The 21,198-nt window shown below is 50.5% G+C and overlaps 1 protein-coding gene across 3 annotated transcripts; it reads left to right on the top strand.

Moving 5' to 3' along the window:
- Positions 1–1,827: 1,827 nt before the first annotated feature.
- On the top strand, positions 1,828–20,208 carry LOC122377663 (conserved oligomeric Golgi complex subunit 5-like). Of its 3 annotated transcripts, XM_043357967.1 has the most exons (16): positions 1,828–2,050; positions 8,048–8,538; positions 10,333–10,383; positions 10,880–10,984; positions 11,409–11,533; positions 11,678–11,891; positions 12,291–12,433; positions 12,797–13,081; positions 13,368–13,500; positions 13,930–14,056; positions 14,376–14,531; positions 14,859–14,992; positions 15,228–15,471; positions 15,967–16,092; positions 18,863–19,064; positions 19,457–20,208. In XM_043357967.1, exons 2-16 carry the CDS (start codon positions 8,514–8,516, stop codon positions 19,772–19,774), a joined length of 2,388 nt encoding a protein of 795 aa, XP_043213902.1. In that variant the 5' UTR covers positions 1,828–2,050; positions 8,048–8,513; the 3' UTR covers positions 19,775–20,208. The 3 variants fall into 3 exon arrangements, with proteins under 3 accessions (XP_043213902.1, XP_043213901.1, XP_043213903.1); XM_043357966.1 differs by lacking the exons at positions 1,828–2,050; positions 8,048–8,538 and adding an exon at positions 8,543–8,584; XM_043357968.1 differs by lacking the exons at positions 1,828–2,050; positions 8,048–8,538; positions 10,333–10,383; positions 10,880–10,984 and adding an exon at positions 11,134–11,152.
- Positions 20,209–21,198: the final 990 nt, after the last annotated feature.

Here is a 21,198-nt window from a genome sequence, read left to right as displayed (position 1 = left end):
AATAGGCGTTTTACTGGTTTCTTAGAAGCTGAAAATTTAGTGTAGTGTGACTGCAGAACTGTGGGGTCGGAGCCGGAATCAGTCGGAGTTGACAGTTTTGGCCAGAGTCGGAGTTGAAGTCTTCGAAATTGTTCAGATTTTGACTCCGAGGTCGGATTGGTTTAAAGTCATGCTCTTGGCTGGTTAGACGAAATATATTATGCCCGTTTTCGGCCAGTCGTGTTATACGACACACGTTGATCACGATATCAAAAATCGGCAGTTCCGCGATGACAGGTCGGATAAGAGCTGGAGATTTTGTTGGCCGAGGTGGCAGGGGTCAGACCAATGCATGTAGGCCCATACCCCATATACTGAGTATCTAAACCTCCTGGACCCTCTCAGATTCGGCACCGGCCGTTCCATCTCTTCCATCCTCGGACAGTCAAATCCTTCTCCTCCACGCCGCGATCCCCTGCTCCGGGCTGGACGGGCAACTCTATCCCATGCGGGAATCACTCCACTGGAGCTAGAGTCCGTTGCCGGGTACAGTGAGTGCCAGTGGGCTGGGCTGCCTGTTCAATTGGTCGAGTTCAGCCCAAGTGGCTCACTGGGGTGGCTGCCCAGACCAATTTCTCCCACTAATTCTTTCATCCTTCCGGCTCTGAAATGGTCTCATTGGACCGAAGGGCCTAATCAAATTTCGAGTAGGAAAACAACCAGTAAAACGCCTTTTGGGGCGACTAACGGAGCGAGCGAGGGGGTGGGCCTTGCACGTACGAAATTGCGAGGGGGTACCTCCAAGAAACTTGTGCACTGCACCCTACTAACCAGCTTCTAACGATGTGCCAAATTTGAGCGCAATCGGCCTGGCCGTTCTCGAGATCTGTAAGCGGCACCCTGCACGTGCGCACGTGCAAAATGGGTCCCAACTGACTTTTGCACGGCACCCTAATAACCGGTCCCTAACCATGTGTCAACTTTCAGCACAATCGGTTCAGCCGTTCTCGAGATCTGGAATCGACCCCTGCACGTGCGCACGTGCAGCAGCAACCCAACTGTGGCACATGGTCATGGATATGCATTGCCTGGTGGGTGCCTACCTACCTACATGCCAACTTTCAGCGCAATCGGCCCAGTATGTTACCGAGATACCTATTGCAATTGTTACAAAACTGACACCTCTTCGTTTTTCACGTGACGGGTGCATAATGGGTCACCCACATGCATCGAGAATAGTTCAATACTTGTTAGAAGGAATGAAGCTACCCTACAAAAATTACCGCATGTAAATCAGTCAAGTGGTTCCTGAGACATAAGTCTCGCAAAAGCGTGACCATGGCCGGCCGGCCGCTCATACTCAGAAATTTCCCGAAAGACTACGCTCGCTTCGTTCGCTCCGTAATGAGTTTGGGGGGGACGTCCCCCTTCCATTCTGAGAGTGGGGGGGACGCGTCCCCCCCGTCCCCCCCGGTGGCGGCGCCCATGCGTCCGGCCAATAACGTTCGAAAACCGCGGCCCAGCCCCCGACGACCTCGAACGAGATTGGCCGGACGGCGTTGATTCTTCGTCGTCCGGGAGGCTACGAACGCGGGGTAAATTTAGGAGAAGAGCTCCTACGATAAATGTAAGGATATTTAAGCCATTTAGTCACTTAAACATAAAACGTAGCGATGAAAAACTATTTTTATCGAGCATTGCCATTCCAATGGCCATTTACAAGCTGTTTGTTATTTTCCTCGGAGGCTAAAAAATGAGCTAAATGCAATGTAAACAAGTTTCGTAAATGACGCACATCAGACAAACAAAGCGCATGCACTCTTTCGGGACTATTTACAGAGCTTTGATGGTTTTCGGGGCTCGAGTTTAGCTGCGATCTCTCGCGCGTTACTGAGGGTGTTGGAGTTTGGGTTCATTGGTTTCTATTTTCTGTTTCGTTTGCAAGGCAAGTTCTTTCTTTGAAGTAAGAGGTGATGCAGTGATGGATCGGAGGCGGCCCGTAAAGCGGGTGCGACCTGACGAGTTTTTCTTTGACGGAGGAGAGTCCAACAACACAGGGTCTTTCTTGAAGGTAAAGTTGTTATCTGATGTTTCATTTAAATCAAAGGGATGGCCTTGGGTTCAGCTCGGAATCAGAGGGATACTGGGACCTGATGATAGGTTGGCTAAAGCTAGCCTCTTGGCTGATGGTGGGCTGCTGATGAGGACAAAAAATGAGTCTCAGACTTCCAAGCTTCTGAAAGTTCAAATGTTTGCAGGTGAGGAGTGTCAGGTGATCAGGGATGAACGGCTCAACACCTCCCGGGGTATCGTGCGGGCCCACGACCTGATGGAACTGTCTGAGGAGGAAGTAGCTGGGTGGTTGAAAGAGTTTGGTGTCACAAAGGTCAAAAGGTTCACAAGGAAGGTCAATGGGCGCACTGAAAGGACAGCAACACTCCTTCTAACTTTTGATACCCCCACCTGCCCTTCTAGGATTTCTTTGGACTATGTCACTTACAAAGTTGACCAGTACATCCCAAATCCAATGATGTGTTACAAATGTGGTAAATTTGGCCATTCTGAAACGACATGCAAGGATGATCGTGTGTGTCTTGTCTGTGGGGAACCGAGTCATGAGGGAGAGTGCACTCCAAAGTGCATCAACTGTGGCAAGAGTGGCCACTCCTGTCAGGATAGGAGGTGTGAGATATGGGTCAAAGAGAGGGCAATATGTAGAATGAAAGTAGAACAAGACATTTCCTTTGGGGAGGCGAGGAAAAAATTTGAGGAACAAGCACAGAAACAGAGTCCAAAATCATATTCTGAGGTCCTTAAGGTACCACAGAGCTCATCCCCACAGGAGGAGGAACTGAAAACCAGGGTGGGTAAGCTTGAAGATGCAGTGACAGAGCTGGTGGGTTTGCTCAAGCAGGTTCTGGGCAAACAATTGGATCCCAAAGGCACAGACAAGGAGACAGAGCCTGCCTGCATCACTGACAGCGGTGCACAGGGTGTAGAGAGTAGTGGTGAGATTTCATGCATAGAGACAGAGAGTGATTCTATGGAGGTTCAAAAACATGGTGATGTCGACTCAGATGAAAGACCAGTGACTGGCTTTGACAAGGAGATTGGGAAGTGGCAAACTGTGAGGAAGGGCAAGGGAAAGAAGGGAGGCAACATGCCTGTCCTTCCAGCACTGACTGGGGATGACGAGATTTCGCCGTCCCCCGAGCTGACTCGATTCACTCGAGCCCCAGGGCGAGGTGAACGTGGTCGGCTCAAACCAATGCAGCGGGCCCAAAGTGCTTCGCGACTTCCTTCGTCCAAACAGTGTTGGCAAAACAATTCCCATCCCCCCAACTCTTAGACAATACCCAGCAAAAGCATCATTTCTGTGTTTGTGGTTTTTTCTGGCAAATATCGAACAATTATTTCCAGTGATTACAGTTGCCTGCGTTTGTCGCAGGTTTTAGTCGGTACCCAGATTATGTATTATTTATTTCCTTATCCTGATTTGCATCTGGTGTCTGGTTTCAGTATCTCATGTGTTATATTTGATTTTGTGGTGGTTGTCGTCAGTCTGCCAGGCGATCCTTTTTTGGGTCGGTTTGGCGGCGGGGCTGATGAAACGGGCGTGTTCTGTCGGAGCCGGGATGGTTCGACCGGCGCCCGGGGCAGTGGGGCAGGTCACGTGACCCGATGTTATCGCGAGGTCGGCGGGCCGGCCCCGGGGGCTAGGCGTGGGCCCGGTCCTGGGGCGCGGCGTGAGCCCGACCTCAGAGCCGAGAACGAGCGCAAAGGTGACCTTGACCGTGCTGGGTACTTTTCCGTCGAATAGTTAGTTAGAAACAGCGTTATGGTTAATAGTGTGAAGAGTTTTACCATCATGCAATGGAATGCTCGTGGAATGATTGGAAAATGGCCGGAGATTAAACCTGTGCTACTGGAAAAAGGCAAAGATGTGATTTGCATCCAAGAGTCACATTTTCTCCCTAATGATCCTTATGATTTCCGCCTTAATAATTACACTCTTTATAACGCATTTCCCAATACGGACAGGAGACAGGGAGGAGTCAGTATTTATGTTAACAATAAACATCCCCATTGTCAGATAAATCTGAATACTTGTCTACAAGCTGTTGCAATATCGGTCCCAACTGGCAGATGTCGGCTGTGTATTTGTTCGTTGTACCTTCCGCCGAACGAGCGTCTTTCGCAGCAGGTTCTCAGTGGTCTGGTGAGCCAGCTGCCACAACCTTTTATTATATGTACAGACGCTAACAGCCGACATTACATGTGGGGCGCAGATCGTTGTGACCAGAGAGGAGTCATATGGGAACGAGTTATTCGTCAACACGCACTGAATATTCTTAACGATGGCAGCCCGACACGGCTCGATGAATACTCTGGACTATGGTCCCATATTGATTTAACATTGAGCACGGGTAATATAGGTCAGTACCTGCAATGGTGTACCGACTCTGATCTATATTCCAGTGATCATTGCCCAATATACATAACATTTGATCTGCCTGGAACTGACACCTGTCGGAACACAGATTTCACGGGATGGAATACTAATAAGGCCAACTGGTCTGAATTTACTGAGAAGTGCGACTTACGATTTTGTGAAGGAATAGGAATGGAAAACTGCACAGCTATGACCGAAGCCTTACTGAGGGCTGCGGAGGATAGCGTACCTATGAAACGGAACAACTCAAAGTACACTTGTCCATGGTGGACTGAGGAATGTAAAGAGGCGATTCGTAGTCGGCGACGAGCACTCAACCGGTTTCGTCGTAGCCACCAAACTTTACACCTCATGGAATATAAAGCTGCTAAAGCAAGAGCAAGGCGAATTATTAGACAGGCAAAACGGGACTCTTGGGAGAAACTGCTACATATGTTCAAACATACCACCCCTATGCGACAACTATGGGACATAATACGGCGTTTTGCAAAGAAGGAGCGCTACCAGCGGCCATTGCCCGTATTATGCATCAATGGCAATATGACAGACGATCCCAAAGAAGTCGCTGACGTGCTCGGGAATTTCTTCTCGGGGATGTCGGCGTCCATTAATTATAGAGCTGCCTTTAGGGAAAGAGAGAGTGTTTTGCTCGAACAGCTTCCATCGTTTGCGAGCGACAACGACGAGTGCTACAATGACATGTTTACTATTGATGAATTGAGATGGTCAGTTTCCCATTGTGGAAATACCTCTGTTGGGCCTGATAAGATTCACTACATGTTTTTCAAGCAACTTAATGATGAGCAATTGACACAGATCCTAAAGCTGATTAATTACATTTGGCTTTCAGAGCGTCTTCCCGACACTTGGAAACATTCCATTATGGTGCCGATCCTTAAACCCGGGAAGCCAAGTCACCAACCCGAATCTTACCGACCTATACAGCTTACATCATGCTTCAGTAAGGTCATGGAACGAATGGTTACCAGACGGCTGGCGTGGTTTATTGAAAACGGAGGAATGCTTTCAGCCATTCAATGCGGATTTCGGAAGGGACGGAGCACAGCTGATCATTTACTACGACTGGAGTCCAATGTTAGACAGGGCTTCTTTTACAACCGGTATACTTTAGCTGTATTCTTGGATTTTAAGAATGCGTATAATCTTATTTCGACGGCGGCCCTGCTGACCAAGATGCACGCACTTGGTTTCAGAGGGCGAATGATGCACTTCATTCGATCCTACCTTGATAACCGAACCTTTCAAGTCAGAAATGGCTGCCTCTCCGATACATTTGAACAGGACAATGGCTTGGTACAGGGTGGTGTAATTTCTCCGGTGTTGTTTAACATCATGATAAACGACATATTTGATGGAGTCCCCGGAAACCCAACATGTGCGCTGTACGCTGACGATTGTACCATGTGGGTGCAAGGAAGGAGAATTGCACAATTAGTTGACCGAATGCAGTTAGCTCTCGACCATGTTAGTTCATGGGCTGACAGATGGGGCTTTGTTTTTTCACCGCACAAATGCAATGCCATTATATTCAGACGATATATGAAAGCAAGGGAATTAGCCACTGTGCCCCGATTGAGACTTTACAACGAGCACTTGAGCTACTCCGAGGAGGTCAAGTTTCTCGGGGTTTTGCTCGACACGAGACTGAATTTGAGCAAACATATTAAATATGTGAAGGGAAAGGCAACTAAACGTATATCAATCCTAAGATGTTTGGCCGGAGGGAACTGTGGAGCGGATAGAACGATACTTTTGCGAATTTACAAATCAATGATACGGCCAATACTTGATTATGCATGCCAGATACTGGATGGTCCACGAAACAAAACAGTTGAGTCGCTTGATAGCATCCAGAATGCATGCGTGAGGATTGCTACGGGCGCGCTTAGAACCTCCCCCATACTACCTCTGATGGTGGAAGCAGACGTACCCCCTCTGAGATTAAGACGGTGCGATTTGACCTTACGGTACTGCTTGAGAGTGAAGAGTGACCCCAACCATCCATGTCTTGAATTGATATCACGCGGTGCATCGCTGCCTGCCATTGATAGTGATTATTTGAAGCGAATCGCAGGCTTCCCTGTGTATGAGAGGCTCTCGGCTATATGCGCTGAGACAAACTTTGATATGCCGAACGAATTGACGTCCTTATCTGGTACCATCCCGCCTTGGCACTTGCAGAAATGTGATCTGATTCGACTAACAAATGAGAGAAAAGCAAACTTATCTGATATTGAAGTGCAATGTCAGTTTAATGACCTCAGAGAGAGATATGCAACGTTCTCTTTCTGCTTTACTGATGGATCAAAGAACCATGATGGTGTTGGATGTGCGTATGTACTTGGAAACCGACGTGAAAGGTTTAAGCTGCCAAGTAACTGCTCTGTATTTACGGCGGAAGCATTCGCTATACTACGGGCACTGTTATTTGTGGAGGAAAGTGGTATCATGAGATGTGTCATTTGCACGGACTCCCTGTCCGTGCTGACTGCTCTTCGTGGGCCGGTCACTTCCCATCCTACTATCATGAAGATTTTAGAGACCTGTCATCGATTGATTACTTTGTCTGATCGCGAACTTGTTATTTTGTGGATCCCTGGACACTGCAGCATCACTGGGAACGAGCTAGCTGACCGTCAGGCCAGGGAGGCTATCTCGCTGGATCAAATAGTAGTCCTTGAAATGGGTCCCAAAGAGCACTATCCCGATATTGGGTTGTCTGTCCGTCGCCTGTTCAATCAGTGCTGGCAGCAGTATAACTCAAACACCAACTTGAAGTTGATAAAGGATGAAGTTGGATCATGGTCATCTTGTAAACGCGCCAGTCGCAGGGAGGAAATCTTGTTATGTCGCATGCGAATAGGACATACACGATTCACTCACGGACATATAATAGATAGAGACCCCAGGCCTGAATGTAACCGATGTTTGTGTCCCCAGTCAGTTAAACATATACTTGTGGAGTGCCCAGTGTATGCTACTCACCGACAATCGATTGTTCAGAAGTGCCTTCAATTGGATGTACCACTTACCCTGAAAACTCTTCTGGGTGATCAACACCCGGACATCACTGACGAGGTTTTCAGGTTCCTACGTGCTACCAATCTCTTCAAAAAGCTGTGACTGCGATGATCTGCGATGAACTAGTTGTGATTATTTGTGTTTGAAGCTATCATGTGCAATTATTGGATTATGTTAGTCTACCTGCCGATTGGCGAACCCCGTCGCGACTGATGCGGAGGGCATGGCCGTCGATCTGGCACATTGATGTGATCTCCTGCTTTTGTAATTTGTGTTGATTGTTTACTTTATCGTCTCTCTGGTGTTTTGTGTTATGTGCTGCGACTGCTCTGTGGACGTCCTCATGTGTGTAACAGTCGTGCATTGTGTGGGAATGATTGGATGAATGGAGATTGAATGTTGAATGAGAAGGATGCGGGAGTGGAGATGCATCGGTGTGAGAGATGGATGCAGTTAGTGGATGAATGAAGAGCAGCCTGTACTGGTTTGCTACTGTAGTTTCTTTTTCTAGATTTCTCTTGGATGTATACCTTCGTTAATCTTTTTTGTACCATCCGGTCCCTTCTTTTGTAGAAGTAGTCGCATAGTTCCGAAGTTGAGGCTTGTTATGATCGGTATGATCATGAGACATGAACCCTCCAACGCAAGTTGATAACTGAGTGAGGTACCAAGAGCAGACTCGTGCCTGAAGATCCTTTTGAACTGAATGGCTCGCTGGACAGATGCGAGGTCAAGAGCGTTATGATTGAATGACTCATAACCAGAAACCATCCTTTTTGTTTCTATTTTTAAGTTTTTAATCAGTTATATGTTAGAAACTAACCGTTACTAATATACTTCACCGGACATTTCCTGCCTGGACATATCCGAAGCCCGCGCATACATCCCCATGCCATCCCATGCTAAACCTATCATTTTCCTTCATCTGCTTAGTTTCCCTCTGCACAATCTGGCTGCAGCCGATTGCAACATCTACTCGATCGAGACAAGAATGGCGCACTGATGACAACAACTACGGACGCTTGAGCCCAACGAGGCTATGCGCCCTAACCCAACAAGTACAAGTAAGGACTATTTGCATTCTTAAATTGCACGAATTTGCACGCAACGGTAAATAAAATAGGCAGGTTGCTACTTATAGGTATTTCGGGTTGCTACCTTCCTTGCTACCGGGTTGCTACCGGGCAATGCACGTGGAAATGCCGCTGCCTGACCGCTTGGAACAGCGTGAGAGTTTCGGTTAGCAGTTCAAGTTGGTCCACTGGATTGGTGCTTAACCCAAACCAACCAACCAACCAACCCATCCTGCAAATAATTATTAGCCGAATGTTAATCAGCTAATCAAAGATTACGTATATTTGTATTTGCCACTTTCAAGGGGAGAGAAATCCACTTTTGCCCATTGGACGTTATTCACCGTGAAGTTACCTACACCATAATCATGTGAATTGTTGGTCAACTAAATATTAGGTACTTTCACTTTAATTCAGCTCACCTTACATTACATTGACTTTAATAAGAATGCAAAGGGTGCCTTCCAGTGCTGGAAATGAGGCCGCTTTCTGGTCCCGGCGTTTTATTCTCCGGGTGGGTTACCCCCATTTAGTGCTTAGCCTTTCGGGACCCACTCAGTCGCGGCTGTTTTTCACCGCTCGGCCCATTCGAGATGCAAAGTTGACAGTCACACAAAGTTTATTTAGGGCATCTAAATATACGATTCCGAAATTAATTGATTCTACAACACCTTTTTCTTTCATCAACATTAGAGGTGGCAAAAGATGAAAATTTTGGGAACCAGACTCGAACCAGACCCGGCTGGACATTTCTGGAACCAGTCGGACCCGGTCTTAGTTGGAATCGGAACCAGTTGGACCCGGTCCCCAAAAGTCAATTAATACAAACTACTTGTAAGTATCATTAGTTGCATCATGTAAAACAGCCTATTTCCCACTGAAAATACTCATGAGGTACTGTGCGCAAAGAAACATTCACGTCCTTCACTTCATATTTTGCAATAATGTGTAGTGTGCAAGATGTATAGTTTATGGAAGGACCCGGTTGGACCCGTCAGAAAATTTCCCGGAACCGGTCTGGACCCATATGGGTCCAGACTGGTTCTTTGGACCGGGTCCTCGGGTCCACATTTTGCCACCTCTAAATTCAACATGCATACATTTAACAGTAACTCCAGACTAGGCTGGTTTGGCTGGCCCTAAATAAGCTTCCTTTGACTATTAACTTTGCATCTTTGACTTGGGCGAGCGGCAAAAACAACCGCGACCCTGAGTGGGTTCCCAAAGGCTGAGCACTAGATGGGGGTAACCCACCCGGAGAATAAAACGCCGGGACCAGAAAGCGGCCTCATTTCCAGCACTGGTGCCTTCCTTCCTAATAAAGACTTGTACCTACTGCCCTGCCTGCCCAGTGGCCAGTTACACAGAGTACCTTTGTAGTTTGTTATGAAATAAAGTCAAACTTCTCAAACCAAGTCATGTGTTCTCTGCTGGTTTTCTGTGCTTGAAACTCCTGTCTCCTTGTCTAGCCTTAGCCTAGCCCCAGATTAGGAGTTCCTGTTATTTGTTAGACCTTGGTCTATATGGCATGTCCATGGGGTGCTTGATTTAGGGTGATCTTCCTGTAAGTTTCCTGGCACTGTGCTGAATCCAAGATTCCAACAGACTGAACCCACACAGTAGTGCTGCTGGCCAGATAGGCGGAGTGATGATATATGCTCTGTCCTGGGGACAGACCCTTCACAATACAAAAATATAAATGTGTATACTCCATACAAAATGCTGGTGATTGGAATGCTGATTGCAGAGACAGTGTGCTACTTGAAAATACATTACTTTCCACAGGTTCCATCATGGAAGATGAACCTGCTGTTCTGAGGACTCTTCAAGATGATGGTAAGACTTTCAAGTTTGTGTCATCTTTGTGCCAGCTGCCAGGTCAAACACTTTTCTTTTTTATCCTCCGTAGGATAAAATATTTCTGTGGTTTGATCCTTCCCTGTATCTGCTGTGTCTGTACCTGTACCTCACTGCCAACTGTAAAGGATCATTATACCTATAGCATAGAAGCCAACATTGAGTAATTACTAATGAGTACAGTCAGTGAATATAGTTTGAGTCTTAGCAACACTACCACACGCTTAGTTGTTTAGCAGTCAAGTGGAAGTGAGAACTTGGTCTTTAATATAGTATCAGCCATGTTGGCTTACATTTTCAGTTTTTTTTTTGTAAATTTTTACGGGAAATTTTGGCTTTTATGTTTTGGATGGATGCATTGATGCAGTCTGAGCCAGCAGGAAATCAAACGGAGCTGGTTAGTGGTCATGGACAGGCCCATGACAAACCACCACTCAGCTACCGTGCTGACTGCTGACCATGGCACATGTTTCAGGAGCATACAGCCGGTTTCTGTCCGCCGACTTTGATGTTAACCGGGAGGCGAGCACGCTGCTCCAGTCGGCGGCGCTTTCCGAGCAGCTGGCGCACATCACTAAAGGTGAGCAGCTGGCACACATCACTAAACAGGTGAGCAGCTGGCACACATCACTTAACAGGTGAGCAGCTGGCTCACATCACTAAAGGTGAGCAGCTGGCACATATCACTAAAGGTGAGCAGCTGGCGCACATCACTAAACAGGTGAGCAGCTGGCACACATCACTAAAGGTGAGCAGGTAGACACAATATTATGGCCACAGGAGAGCAGCAAACACTGGCTCACATCACTCCAAGTGAGCGCTGAGTAGAAAACGCTGTCCCACATAACCAAATGCGATCGTTAGCTGACACCATTTCCGGCGCTACTCGAAACAGGAGACGGGCCAGCACATCTGCAGATAGCTTTGCATTGTAAGACTGCTTAACATGGTGATATTACTTAAGGCGTGTCTCACTCACTCCTCCCTCCCCCTCTCTCTGGCAGGTATCGCGCTGCTCGACTCTGAGATCGCCGATCAGGTGAACGAACACTACGAGGACCTTCTGTCACAGGCCAGCGGAACGGGAACGCTCGATGATGTTCTGCAGACCATGCTGGCCAAAATACAGGTCGGTACCGCCAAGAGCCATAAGCGAACGAGTTGGGTCGTGTCGGCCTCTGTATATAATACATGTGGTAATAATCACATCCGATATCAGTATCGGCTCAGTTTGTGCTCTAACCGCCCCCCTTCGGTCCGTTTCTGTCGGCAGGCGCTGCTGGCGGCCGTGGAGCGGCTCCGGTCGCGGGTCGAGGAGCCTTACCTGAAAATCGCCTCCCAGAGTGTGATGCTCTCCAGACTGCACGCCGCCTGCGACATGCTGCGCCGTCTGATCCGGCTGCAGCAGCTCAGCCGCCGGCTGCAGGCGCAGCTGCGCGGAGGGCTGAGGGATATCACCAAGGCGGCCAAGACGCTCAGCGAACTCGGTAAGAGAGGCGGCGGGATTGGGGCGGGGGTGGGGGAGGGTGGGGCGAGGGCCTGAGGCAGGATCCGCTCTGCGGACTGAGACCTGTGGGGGACTGCGTCCCTGTATTTGACTGAGACTTTCCCTCCACAGACGAGAACGTCTCTGATATAGACCTCGCCAGTCTTCTGTGTGGGTCTTTACCCCTTTTGTGATTGAAACGCATCCTCCCCAGTCGGCAGTCCCCAATCGAGACCGTCTCAGACGTCGACCTCACTGGCCTGTGTTTGTCGTGGATTCTGCATCCCTGTATTTGACTGTGACGTACCCTCCGTCAGATGAGACCTTCTCTGATCTAGACCTCACCGGCCTGTGTGTGGATCTGCGCCCCAGTGGTGACTGAATGGTACCCTCCCGTCAGACGAAACGGTCTCGGACGTCGACCTGACCGGCCTGGAGGTGTACGAGCGGGAGCAGCGACAGATCCGCGCCGGCCGCCAGTCGGTGGAGAAACAGGCGGCTGGACTACTGCAGCGAGGCATGGAGTCGCTCAACCAGTCCCAGGTCAGTTCTGCGCTCCATCCCATATCGAGTGGTGCAGGCGGCGTGGAGTCGCTCAACCAGTCCCAGGCTAGTGTGGCTCCCCGAAGAGGCTGGTATACACTATAGAGATGGAATGGCCGACATCTCCCTCGTCCCAACCAGTTGGTCTGGTGGCTGAGGTTGGTGGCGGCCCGCCAGATCTCATGCTTTCTATCTGGTAGAGAAAATCACTTCATCGGTAGACAGCAATGACATTTCCTTACGACGATACGCTGTCCGAGCAGATCATTAGGAAAAGACGAAGCAAGTGTCGGAACGCCTCGTAGATGTCGCCATCAGCTGTAACCGTGTTTCTACTCCACCGTTTCCTTCCACTGCCGGCAGGTGGCGACGGCTCTGCAGGTGTGCCACAGCCTGGGCTCGCTGCAGCCGACGGTGGACGGCCTGCTTACCGACACCAGGGACCGGCTGCAGACGCGACTCACTGACGCCCTGCGACTGGAGTCGGTGCTGGCCGCGTCATCGGGCCCAGGCACGGCCGCCGGCCGGCCCGGCGCCGCCGCCCTGCCCAGTAACACCGTCACCTTCCGCGCCGCCCTGTGGAACAACCTGGAGCGGCTGGCCGATCACATCTACGGCGCCTGCGCCCAGATCCAGCACATTCACAAGGTGAGGATGACGTGGACCGAGGAGCCCGGAGCCCCGCTGGTTCCGGTGACCGACCGCACCGGATCGTCGTCAGGTGGACATTAGTGCTGTTTTACTTTACTAACGAAAGATAGATAGCGAAAGACCGAAAAATCCGCAAGTGTATTGCGGATGACTGCAATTATAAACGGTCCGTCTCCGACTCTGTGCCTGAACGTGAACCAGCCGCGAGTGATGCGTCGAGTCTTCCCCGCTCGCTGTATCTGCTGTGAGCACGACCCTCTACGTCTCCCGTCCCGTGTTTCAGGTGCTGAGCAAGAAGCGCGATCCGGTGACCCAGGTGTGTTTTATCGACGAGGTGCGCTCTGCGCAGCTGATGCCACTCTTCTGGCAGGACGTCACAGCCATGATCCGCACAGAGTTCGTCAAAGCCGCTGAAAGTGAGAAGGACTGGCGAAAGGACTTGGGAGAGCAGGCCAGTAGGAATGAGTGAAGGGCTTGGGAGGTGGTTTGTATTTGACCTGGAAAGATGATTGGGATTGAAGTGTGTTAAAAATGTTTGATGACTGGATGGGCGTTAGTAACGACGGGGCTGGGAATGTTCTCGGGAGCAACGGCAGGGCTTGGAAAGTGGGAAGGTGGTACAGAAAAGAGATCAATGTGTTTAACGGTAGGATGGGTGGTAATTAACGAGAGAAGAACTACTCCATGACGGCAGGATGATGGTTAAGACGAGTGAAGGGCTAGATTAAAGGTAGGAATGGGACGATCAGGGCAGACACACGGTAGCTAGTATGGTCAGGAATAGTAGGGACCCTCACTCCCTCGCCGCTCCTGACGCCGGGCTCCACTCCTCCCCTATCGAGCAGGGCAGACGTTCATCCGGCAGGCGTTTGAGGGTGAGTACCCGAAGCTGGTGCGGCTCCACCAGGACCTGTGGACCCGGCTGCAGCAGTTCGCTACGCCGCCGGCCGCCGACGGTCAGCCCCAGTTCAAGTGAGTCTGCCTCCCTCGCTCTACCATCTTGCACCATATGTACATGGCGCATGGCGCTTTCTTACACCATTCCTGTAAGTTTTTATTAGCCTAATTAACCAATACGACATTTCTGCTGTTGGTTATATGCTATTTTGCCGCATAATAATGCCGCTGACATATTAACGATTAGCTCCTGATAAGTTCGTGTTTACCGCTTCTTCTCAATTTATCCTACCATGCACATTGCACTGTCCAGTATATGTTGGCAGTCAGTAGATACCGAATTACTCATGTCTTTTCCACGAACCCCAACTTTACCGCCCCGTTCTCCCGACAGTCCGGAGAGCAGCCTGCGCGAGGCGCTGGCGCCGTTTGAGCGCGCCTACCTGTCCCGCTCGCTGAGTCGGCTGTTTGACCCGGTCAACCTGATGTTCTCGGCCGAGACGGTACCCGCGCGAGAGGAGATTGACGCCGTCGTCCGCACCGTCGCCAAGTAAGTCGGCCCGCCGCCGCCAGTGCAGGCCGCAGAGACTACATAGACAGTGCTTACAGGACACAAATGAACGTTTTTTTTTTGGGGGGGGGGAAATAAGAGTGTTCTGGTTTATAGCGATGCAGGAATATGTGTAAGTTGGTCGGTGTGCCCTAACCGACCTGACCTGAACTCTGTTCCGCGCCCCGCGGTGAGCTGTCCTGACCTGACTTGACCTCTGTGACACACAATGAGCTGACGATGTGGGGCGTGAACCCGTCTATGTCTGTTAGCGGCCAGGAATGTGTCTGACCTGTCCTAACCTGACCTGGCCTCTGTCCCTCACAGCGAGCTGACGGTGTCCGGGGTTGACCCATCTCTCTGCCTGCTGGTGGCCCGGAATGTGGCTAAGACGGTTCAGCTGTTCTGTGTCAAGTGTGAACAGCTGCTGGTGACGGACGGAGACGCCAGCCAGGTCATCGGTGAGTGACCGGACGGGTGGGCAGTGCGACAAAGTGTAACACTGTACAGTGTACACCGCAATTACAGAGTAAACTACCGGCCAGGCATTGCTGCAATGTGCAATGAACAGGGGGCCGAGCAGTATAACTGGGCAACTGGCTAATTGCATTGTGGATAGCGCAGCAGTGTTCAACACTGGACGAAGAAAATGAGCATGATTTTAAAATAGCCTTACTAAATGGTCTTCCTTCCCAGGTCCGATGTCTCCCGGTCAGACGACCAACGTGCAGCTGGTGAACGTGCTGCAGACGTTCGAGGCGCAGTTGCGTCGGCTGCTGGCCGGCCAGCCGACACTGGCGGCCGAGGCGCGAGACGCCGTGCTGGCCTCGCTCGAGGGCGTCGGGAGTCTGATGAGGAGCGGGATCCAGCCGCTGGTCACCTCCATCGCAGAGGCCATCGAGGCCATCATCCTCACCATGCACAACGAGGACTTCTCCGGGTGGGTCAGCGGCGGCCGCGCTGGTGGTCTGTGGGGGGGGGGGGGGGAGTATGGCAACATCGGTGGAGAGGGTGTTGGGGACGAACGGGGGTCGGAATAGAGTTGTGATTAGCATGGGACGAATACTGTTTATAGCGGATTAATGTTTATCGCAGAGACGGCAGAACTTTGATTCTGCCTGGATAGCTTACTTCAGCCGGCATGTGTATAGTCGACTACAGAATGATGTTCCACTTTTCACAGGCAATTATTTGCCTGGAGTGGTAGGCTGTGCCGCATCACACGGGCTGAGTTCACCAATTATAGCTTTGTCCCAATGCTCACAATCGACATGCTTAATTGCGTGATAAACGGCACAACTTAGCGCTCCGGTCAACTGATAGCTTCTGAGGAGTGGAACATCATTCTGTTGTCGACTATACTGTTAAATGTGTTTAGTGTCTGCAGGACGTGGTCAGCTGAGATGCTGATGGTTACTTGTCTGGTTTTACGCAGGGAGGAAGAGTCGAGTGGCGGCGAGTCCAACTGTTCGCTCTACATGAAGGAGCTTCAGACGTTCATATCACGCGCAGTGGACGACTACTTGGCACCATTTAACTGCAAACCGCTCATCACTGCCAGGTGAGATATTGTCTGGGAATTAGTGCCTGCTCATCGCAGAGAGGGCAGAGGGCCATCACGCCGTTGGAACTGTGAGGCCCCGGGGATGATGTCACTGCTGCAGGGCCAGCTATAAGTACTCTTCGCCAAGTGCAGGGACCTTGCCTGTCACCAAAATCACCGAGAGGGCCGTTCAACTCCAGCTCACGGAGTACATGGAGACCCACCACCTGCTGAGTGAGGCACAGCACGGATACCGGCGAAAACACTCGTGCGAAACTGCCCTTCATGTTGTTACTGATGATGTACTGCGAGCAATGGACTGTGGCGAAATTACCCTCTGGGCAATGGTTGACCTTTCGAAATGTTTTGATATGGTGCCGCACGACAGACTGATCGAAAAATTGTGTTTGTATGATATTGATCCTTTTTGGATAGAGGATTATTCACAAGGTCACACGCAACAGGTGCAGATTAACAACCATAGTGGATGTTCGATGCGATCGTCTTCGAGACGGAACTCTATAGGCGTCTACCAGGGGGGATCTCTGAGCTGTATATTATGGTGCATTTTTACTAACGACCTATGTCTTCACGTGCCAGAATTCGTAAAAGTGGTTCAATTCGCCGATGACACCCAAATCTGGACTACCGGTGCAAAGCAGGATTTACCGGAGCTTGTGAACCGAATTGAAACTGCTTTACAATGCATGTTTGATTGGTTTTGCGATCATGGTATGAGAGTAAATAAGGCAAAAACAGAGTTCTTGGTGATGGGCACGAAACAAATGCTAAGGAATGTTGGCAATGTAAGTGTTAAATTTAACCATGCAACGATCAGTTCCACAAGCCAGGTTCGCAATCTTGGTGTGATTTTCGACCGCAACTTAGATTTTCAGCCACATGTCGATCACTTGATTCCAAAATGTACTGCAATGCTGCTCGCGCTGAACCATGCCAAACATGTTATTCCCATCGCGACTGTGAAGTACCTTGTGCAAGCTCTAGTCTTTCCCACAATGCCGTACTGCATGTCTATCTATGGAATTTGCAACAAAACCCAGGTGCGTCGTATCCAAAAATCAGTCAACTTTGCCGCACGTGTTGTGACCGGACGCCGGAAAACTGATCACATTTCAGATGCAGTACGAGCGCTGGGCTGGTTTACTGCTGAAGAGCTCATAACTTACCACCGAGTTCTAGTCATTCACCGACTGTTAGACTACCATGTGCCGTCACCCATAGCTCAGACTATCTGCCCTCCCGCTCACCATCAGCACGATCACAATACACGGACTGCGGGTCTCCTCTCTGTGCCGCGCATCCGCACCGAGGCAGGGCGCAGTCGTTTGTGCTACAGTGCTGTGAAGGCGTACAACGACGTACATACCGAGACCACCCGGAATGTTTTTTAAAACCGCTACCAAGCGGCATCTGTTTAGCCGCCGCGATTGACGCCTATGTATGTACTCGTATCGTTCGCAGACGTTATTCGGGCATGAGTGGTGTGTCGTGTCTGATTTGCAGTGAGCTGTGAGACTGTGAACGAGTGCCCCCCATCAACGATGTTTGTTTTCTTCTGTGACGTGCAATGACGAAAAGCCACTGATTGCAGTGGACTCGTGAATAAATAAGTTTCAAGTTTCAAGTTTCTGTTTACGTGTCTCCGTCCGTCATATGTGTGTGTCTGACCGACCGTCCGTACCCCTCTGTCCCCCCCCCTCCCCCCCGGTACCGCCGAAGGTAGTTTTGGGGAGCCAGTTCGGTCGGGGCATGCATCGTCTATCGGTCTGTGCCTGTACCCCGTGTCCATGTCTGGCCGACCATCAGATCAGATCAGATTTTTTTCTCGGGGTGTCGGCTTTTCAACGCCACCCCACCCGTATTATCTTCGTCTGATATTTTATCGATTCTTGTGATATTCCTCTTTGGCGTTCATTTGTTATTTCTACATCTCCATAATTGATATAAGTTGTTCTTCTTTTCCTCCATTGACTGGTGGCAGTCATTTTCAAAAAGGAAGTCTTCTAGTACTTTATCATAGTTCTCGATATATGGTTGTTGGAGTGCCGTGATGGAGTTCCTAGCATCTTTCAGTGCGGGACAGAAGAGCACGAAGTGTTGGATATTTTCTGTTTCCGCCCCGCACAGCTCACAAGCGGTACTTTCCTGACTGTGCCTTTTTCTATCATGCAGTGGTAACGTATTCGTGCGAGCCCTGAATAGTATGCTGGATGCTGGTGTATTGTCGTATATTGTTTCTTCCTTAATTTCTTTCTTTCGGCGTTTTTACATTGATATACTCGTTTTATCGTTCATTTCAGAGAGCCACTGCTGACTGTCCCAAACTCTAAGCTTGTTCTTTACTGCACATTTCTTCATGTTTCTTAGCTCGGGAATTTGGAGTTGCACCATTGCCAGGTATTCAGCTGTAGTCTTTGCCCATTTTGTCTTTTTTTTTTCTTCCAGCTGGATCCGGATGACTTCTTTTAAGAGTTCATTTGTCCCTTGCATTGTGCTTCTTATGTATTGCAGGTGGCCCTCCATGATCCTCGTTTTCATCTGAGATGCCCCCACGTCTCCGCGTAGAGTGCAAGTTGGTGCATACCTCGGAGCTCCCAGTATTTGTCTATAAACGGAGTTTTCATAGACCATACCTTCTCTGACTGGTCCTCCCCGGTGCCGCCGCATCTATCTGGGTCGATCGGAGCATACAGCATCGTCAGTCCGTATTGTTGTGTCTGACCGGCCGTGCCCCTGTAACCAACCCTCCCGCCCGTTCCCGCTGCAGTAAGCTGGAGCTGGGCCGGCGCGCCGTCGAGCTGTTTGTCCGTCACGCGGCTCTGGTGCGGCCGGTGGGTGCCGCCGGTCGACTCCGGCTGGCTGCCGATTGCGCACAGCTCGAGCTGGCCGTGGCGCCGCTCTGTGAACGGCTGGCCAGTCTGGGGACAGAGTACCGCGTGCTGCGCGCCTTCAAACCGCTCCTCTTCCAGGTCAGTCGGGGTAGGGTTGTAACGCTGGCAGCAACATTCTGCCGTGCAAAGACAAAAACGATTGCGTCAGGCCAGGTCACCCTTACGTAATCGTGTTTGCCTTTGTGCGGCAACATTGCTTGCAATTAGTTCCACTGTCAGTAAAAATGGCACTTGTCTGTTCGATTTCGGCCTACATTTTAGTTGGGAAGGGTGAAATTTGTCCGTCAGCGTTTCGGTGTCTTCAGCTGATTGTCCTACCGACATGGTTTTGTGTGTTGGACCGAATAACTAATTAATCCATGGCCTCCGGTTTAGTCATGCGTGCGATATTGGAGCCTGGGCTACTGTACCTCCCTGCCAGCCATGTCTATCTCCCCCGAATGACGGTCCGTCCGGTCGACTCTCCGCAGACGCCGGAGCACATGGCGCAGTCGCCGGCGCTGGGCGAGGTGCTGCCCTACAGTCTGGTGGTGCACCTGCTGTTCGCGCGCGGCCCGCCCGAGCTCCGCTCCCCGCACCACACGGCCAGCTGGTCGGTGAGTCGCTACTCGGCCTGGCTCGACGAGCACCGCGCCGAGAGAGAGCGGCTCCAGCTGCTGACGGGAGCGCTGGACGCTCACGTACAGGCGGTGCGCGCGCAGGGCGGCACCAGCTTCGCGGACGTGTATCCGGTGATGTTGGAGCTGCTGCAGCGGGGTACGGCCGCGCTGGCCGCCAGTGATCGGTAGGTACCGCCGCACTAGCCGTCTCTGGTCGGCGGGCACGGCCGCCTGAGAGCCCGCCTGTGATCGACTGGCATCGCCGCCTGAGAGCCCACGGCGCTTAACACCATGAATTGTTATTTCACCGCTGTGGATGGCGTATGGGGAAAATTCAGAGGGAAGGAAACGGGGCGGAACCAAGCAGTCCTACACTGGCTGGCATACTGCCCTGATCGGGTGTCGGGCATTTGTTATTGTTGAGCATGTCCTTCATTCCAATTGTATCCTGCTTGGCTGAACTTTGTGAAGTTTATGAACTTGGTGAGTACGTTTGGTAATGACCACTATCTAATTTCTATTTATATTAAGCCTGTGCGAGTTGTGTGTGCTTGAAGTCGTTGCTCACTATAACACAGCAACTGGCGAGCTGATTTGCAATATATTTGACGGAAATCCCAGAACTGTCTATAGCTGAACACATGACAGTCTGCGCGTGGCATTTCATAATATTTATCGGGAATGTCCGATTTGGTAGTAGTATGTTATTTGACCACTGAGTCCTCGCTAGACCTGCCATGGCTCAACGATTCCAGCAACGGAATAGCCGGTCACGGCGTCTGTTGGCGCGATATCTGGAATAATGCGTCGCGTTCCGTCGACTTCAGCCGCTCGTCTGGTGATCGAGTTGGGGCGCACTGGACCATCATATTTGCAACCAAACGCTTACACATTCTGCCAAATTCCAGAGATCCATCAATGACATGAATGTGTATTACCGTATCACATAAATGACTGCCGCGAGACATTGAGACAATATGACTGGAACTGGTGATAATCACGAAGCAGGCCAGTAGCGCCGCCAACGTCCGTTACATGGAAAGGGGAGGGGGCGTAACATTCCGGGTGGAGCCACGCCCTCAAACGTTGTAGGCCACTTCTATGTACCAACTGCTTGCATGAACAGAACCGGAGCCTTTAGAACAGGTTCGTAATATCAATGCAAGTGCCTACCCTAGGCCACACCGGTATAGAGTGGCGACTCGCACAATAACATTCTCGTAAAACATAGCTTATCGATGGGCATCTCAGACTAGCTGGACTAGCATGCACGGAATAAAAAAAAATGAGTAACGACTGACGACCCACCACCATCGCCATGGACATAGCGCCGATGACCATTGTAGTCCGGGCGCCCAAAAACCCCAATTCATCATCATCATCATCGCTATGTACATAAGCATCCGAGACCTATAACAGCCTCAAACATCCACCACTCTGTCCTCGATGGGCGGCGCCCGCTGCCGCTGGCTCAACGGGAGTTCTCTCGCATCCAGTAGAGCACCGTTCCCGACTGCTGGGCCTCCGGGTGGATCCACGGACTGTGCTGGTAGGTGGTCTTGCCCTCGTCATTGAGCAGCGTTCCCCAGACGTTGTTGGTAGCGTCGCCGGTG

The sequence above is a fragment of the Amphibalanus amphitrite genome, unplaced genomic scaffold, assembly GCF_019059575.1.
Source record: "Amphibalanus amphitrite isolate SeventyFive unplaced genomic scaffold, NRLGWU_Aamphi_draft 000048F_arrow, whole genome shotgun sequence".
In the NCBI taxonomy this organism is placed as follows: Eukaryota; Metazoa; Arthropoda; class Thecostraca; order Balanomorpha; family Balanidae; genus Amphibalanus; species Amphibalanus amphitrite.
The sequence above is the reverse complement of the archived record's forward strand: the minus strand, read 5'-3'. Positions and strand labels throughout refer to the sequence as shown.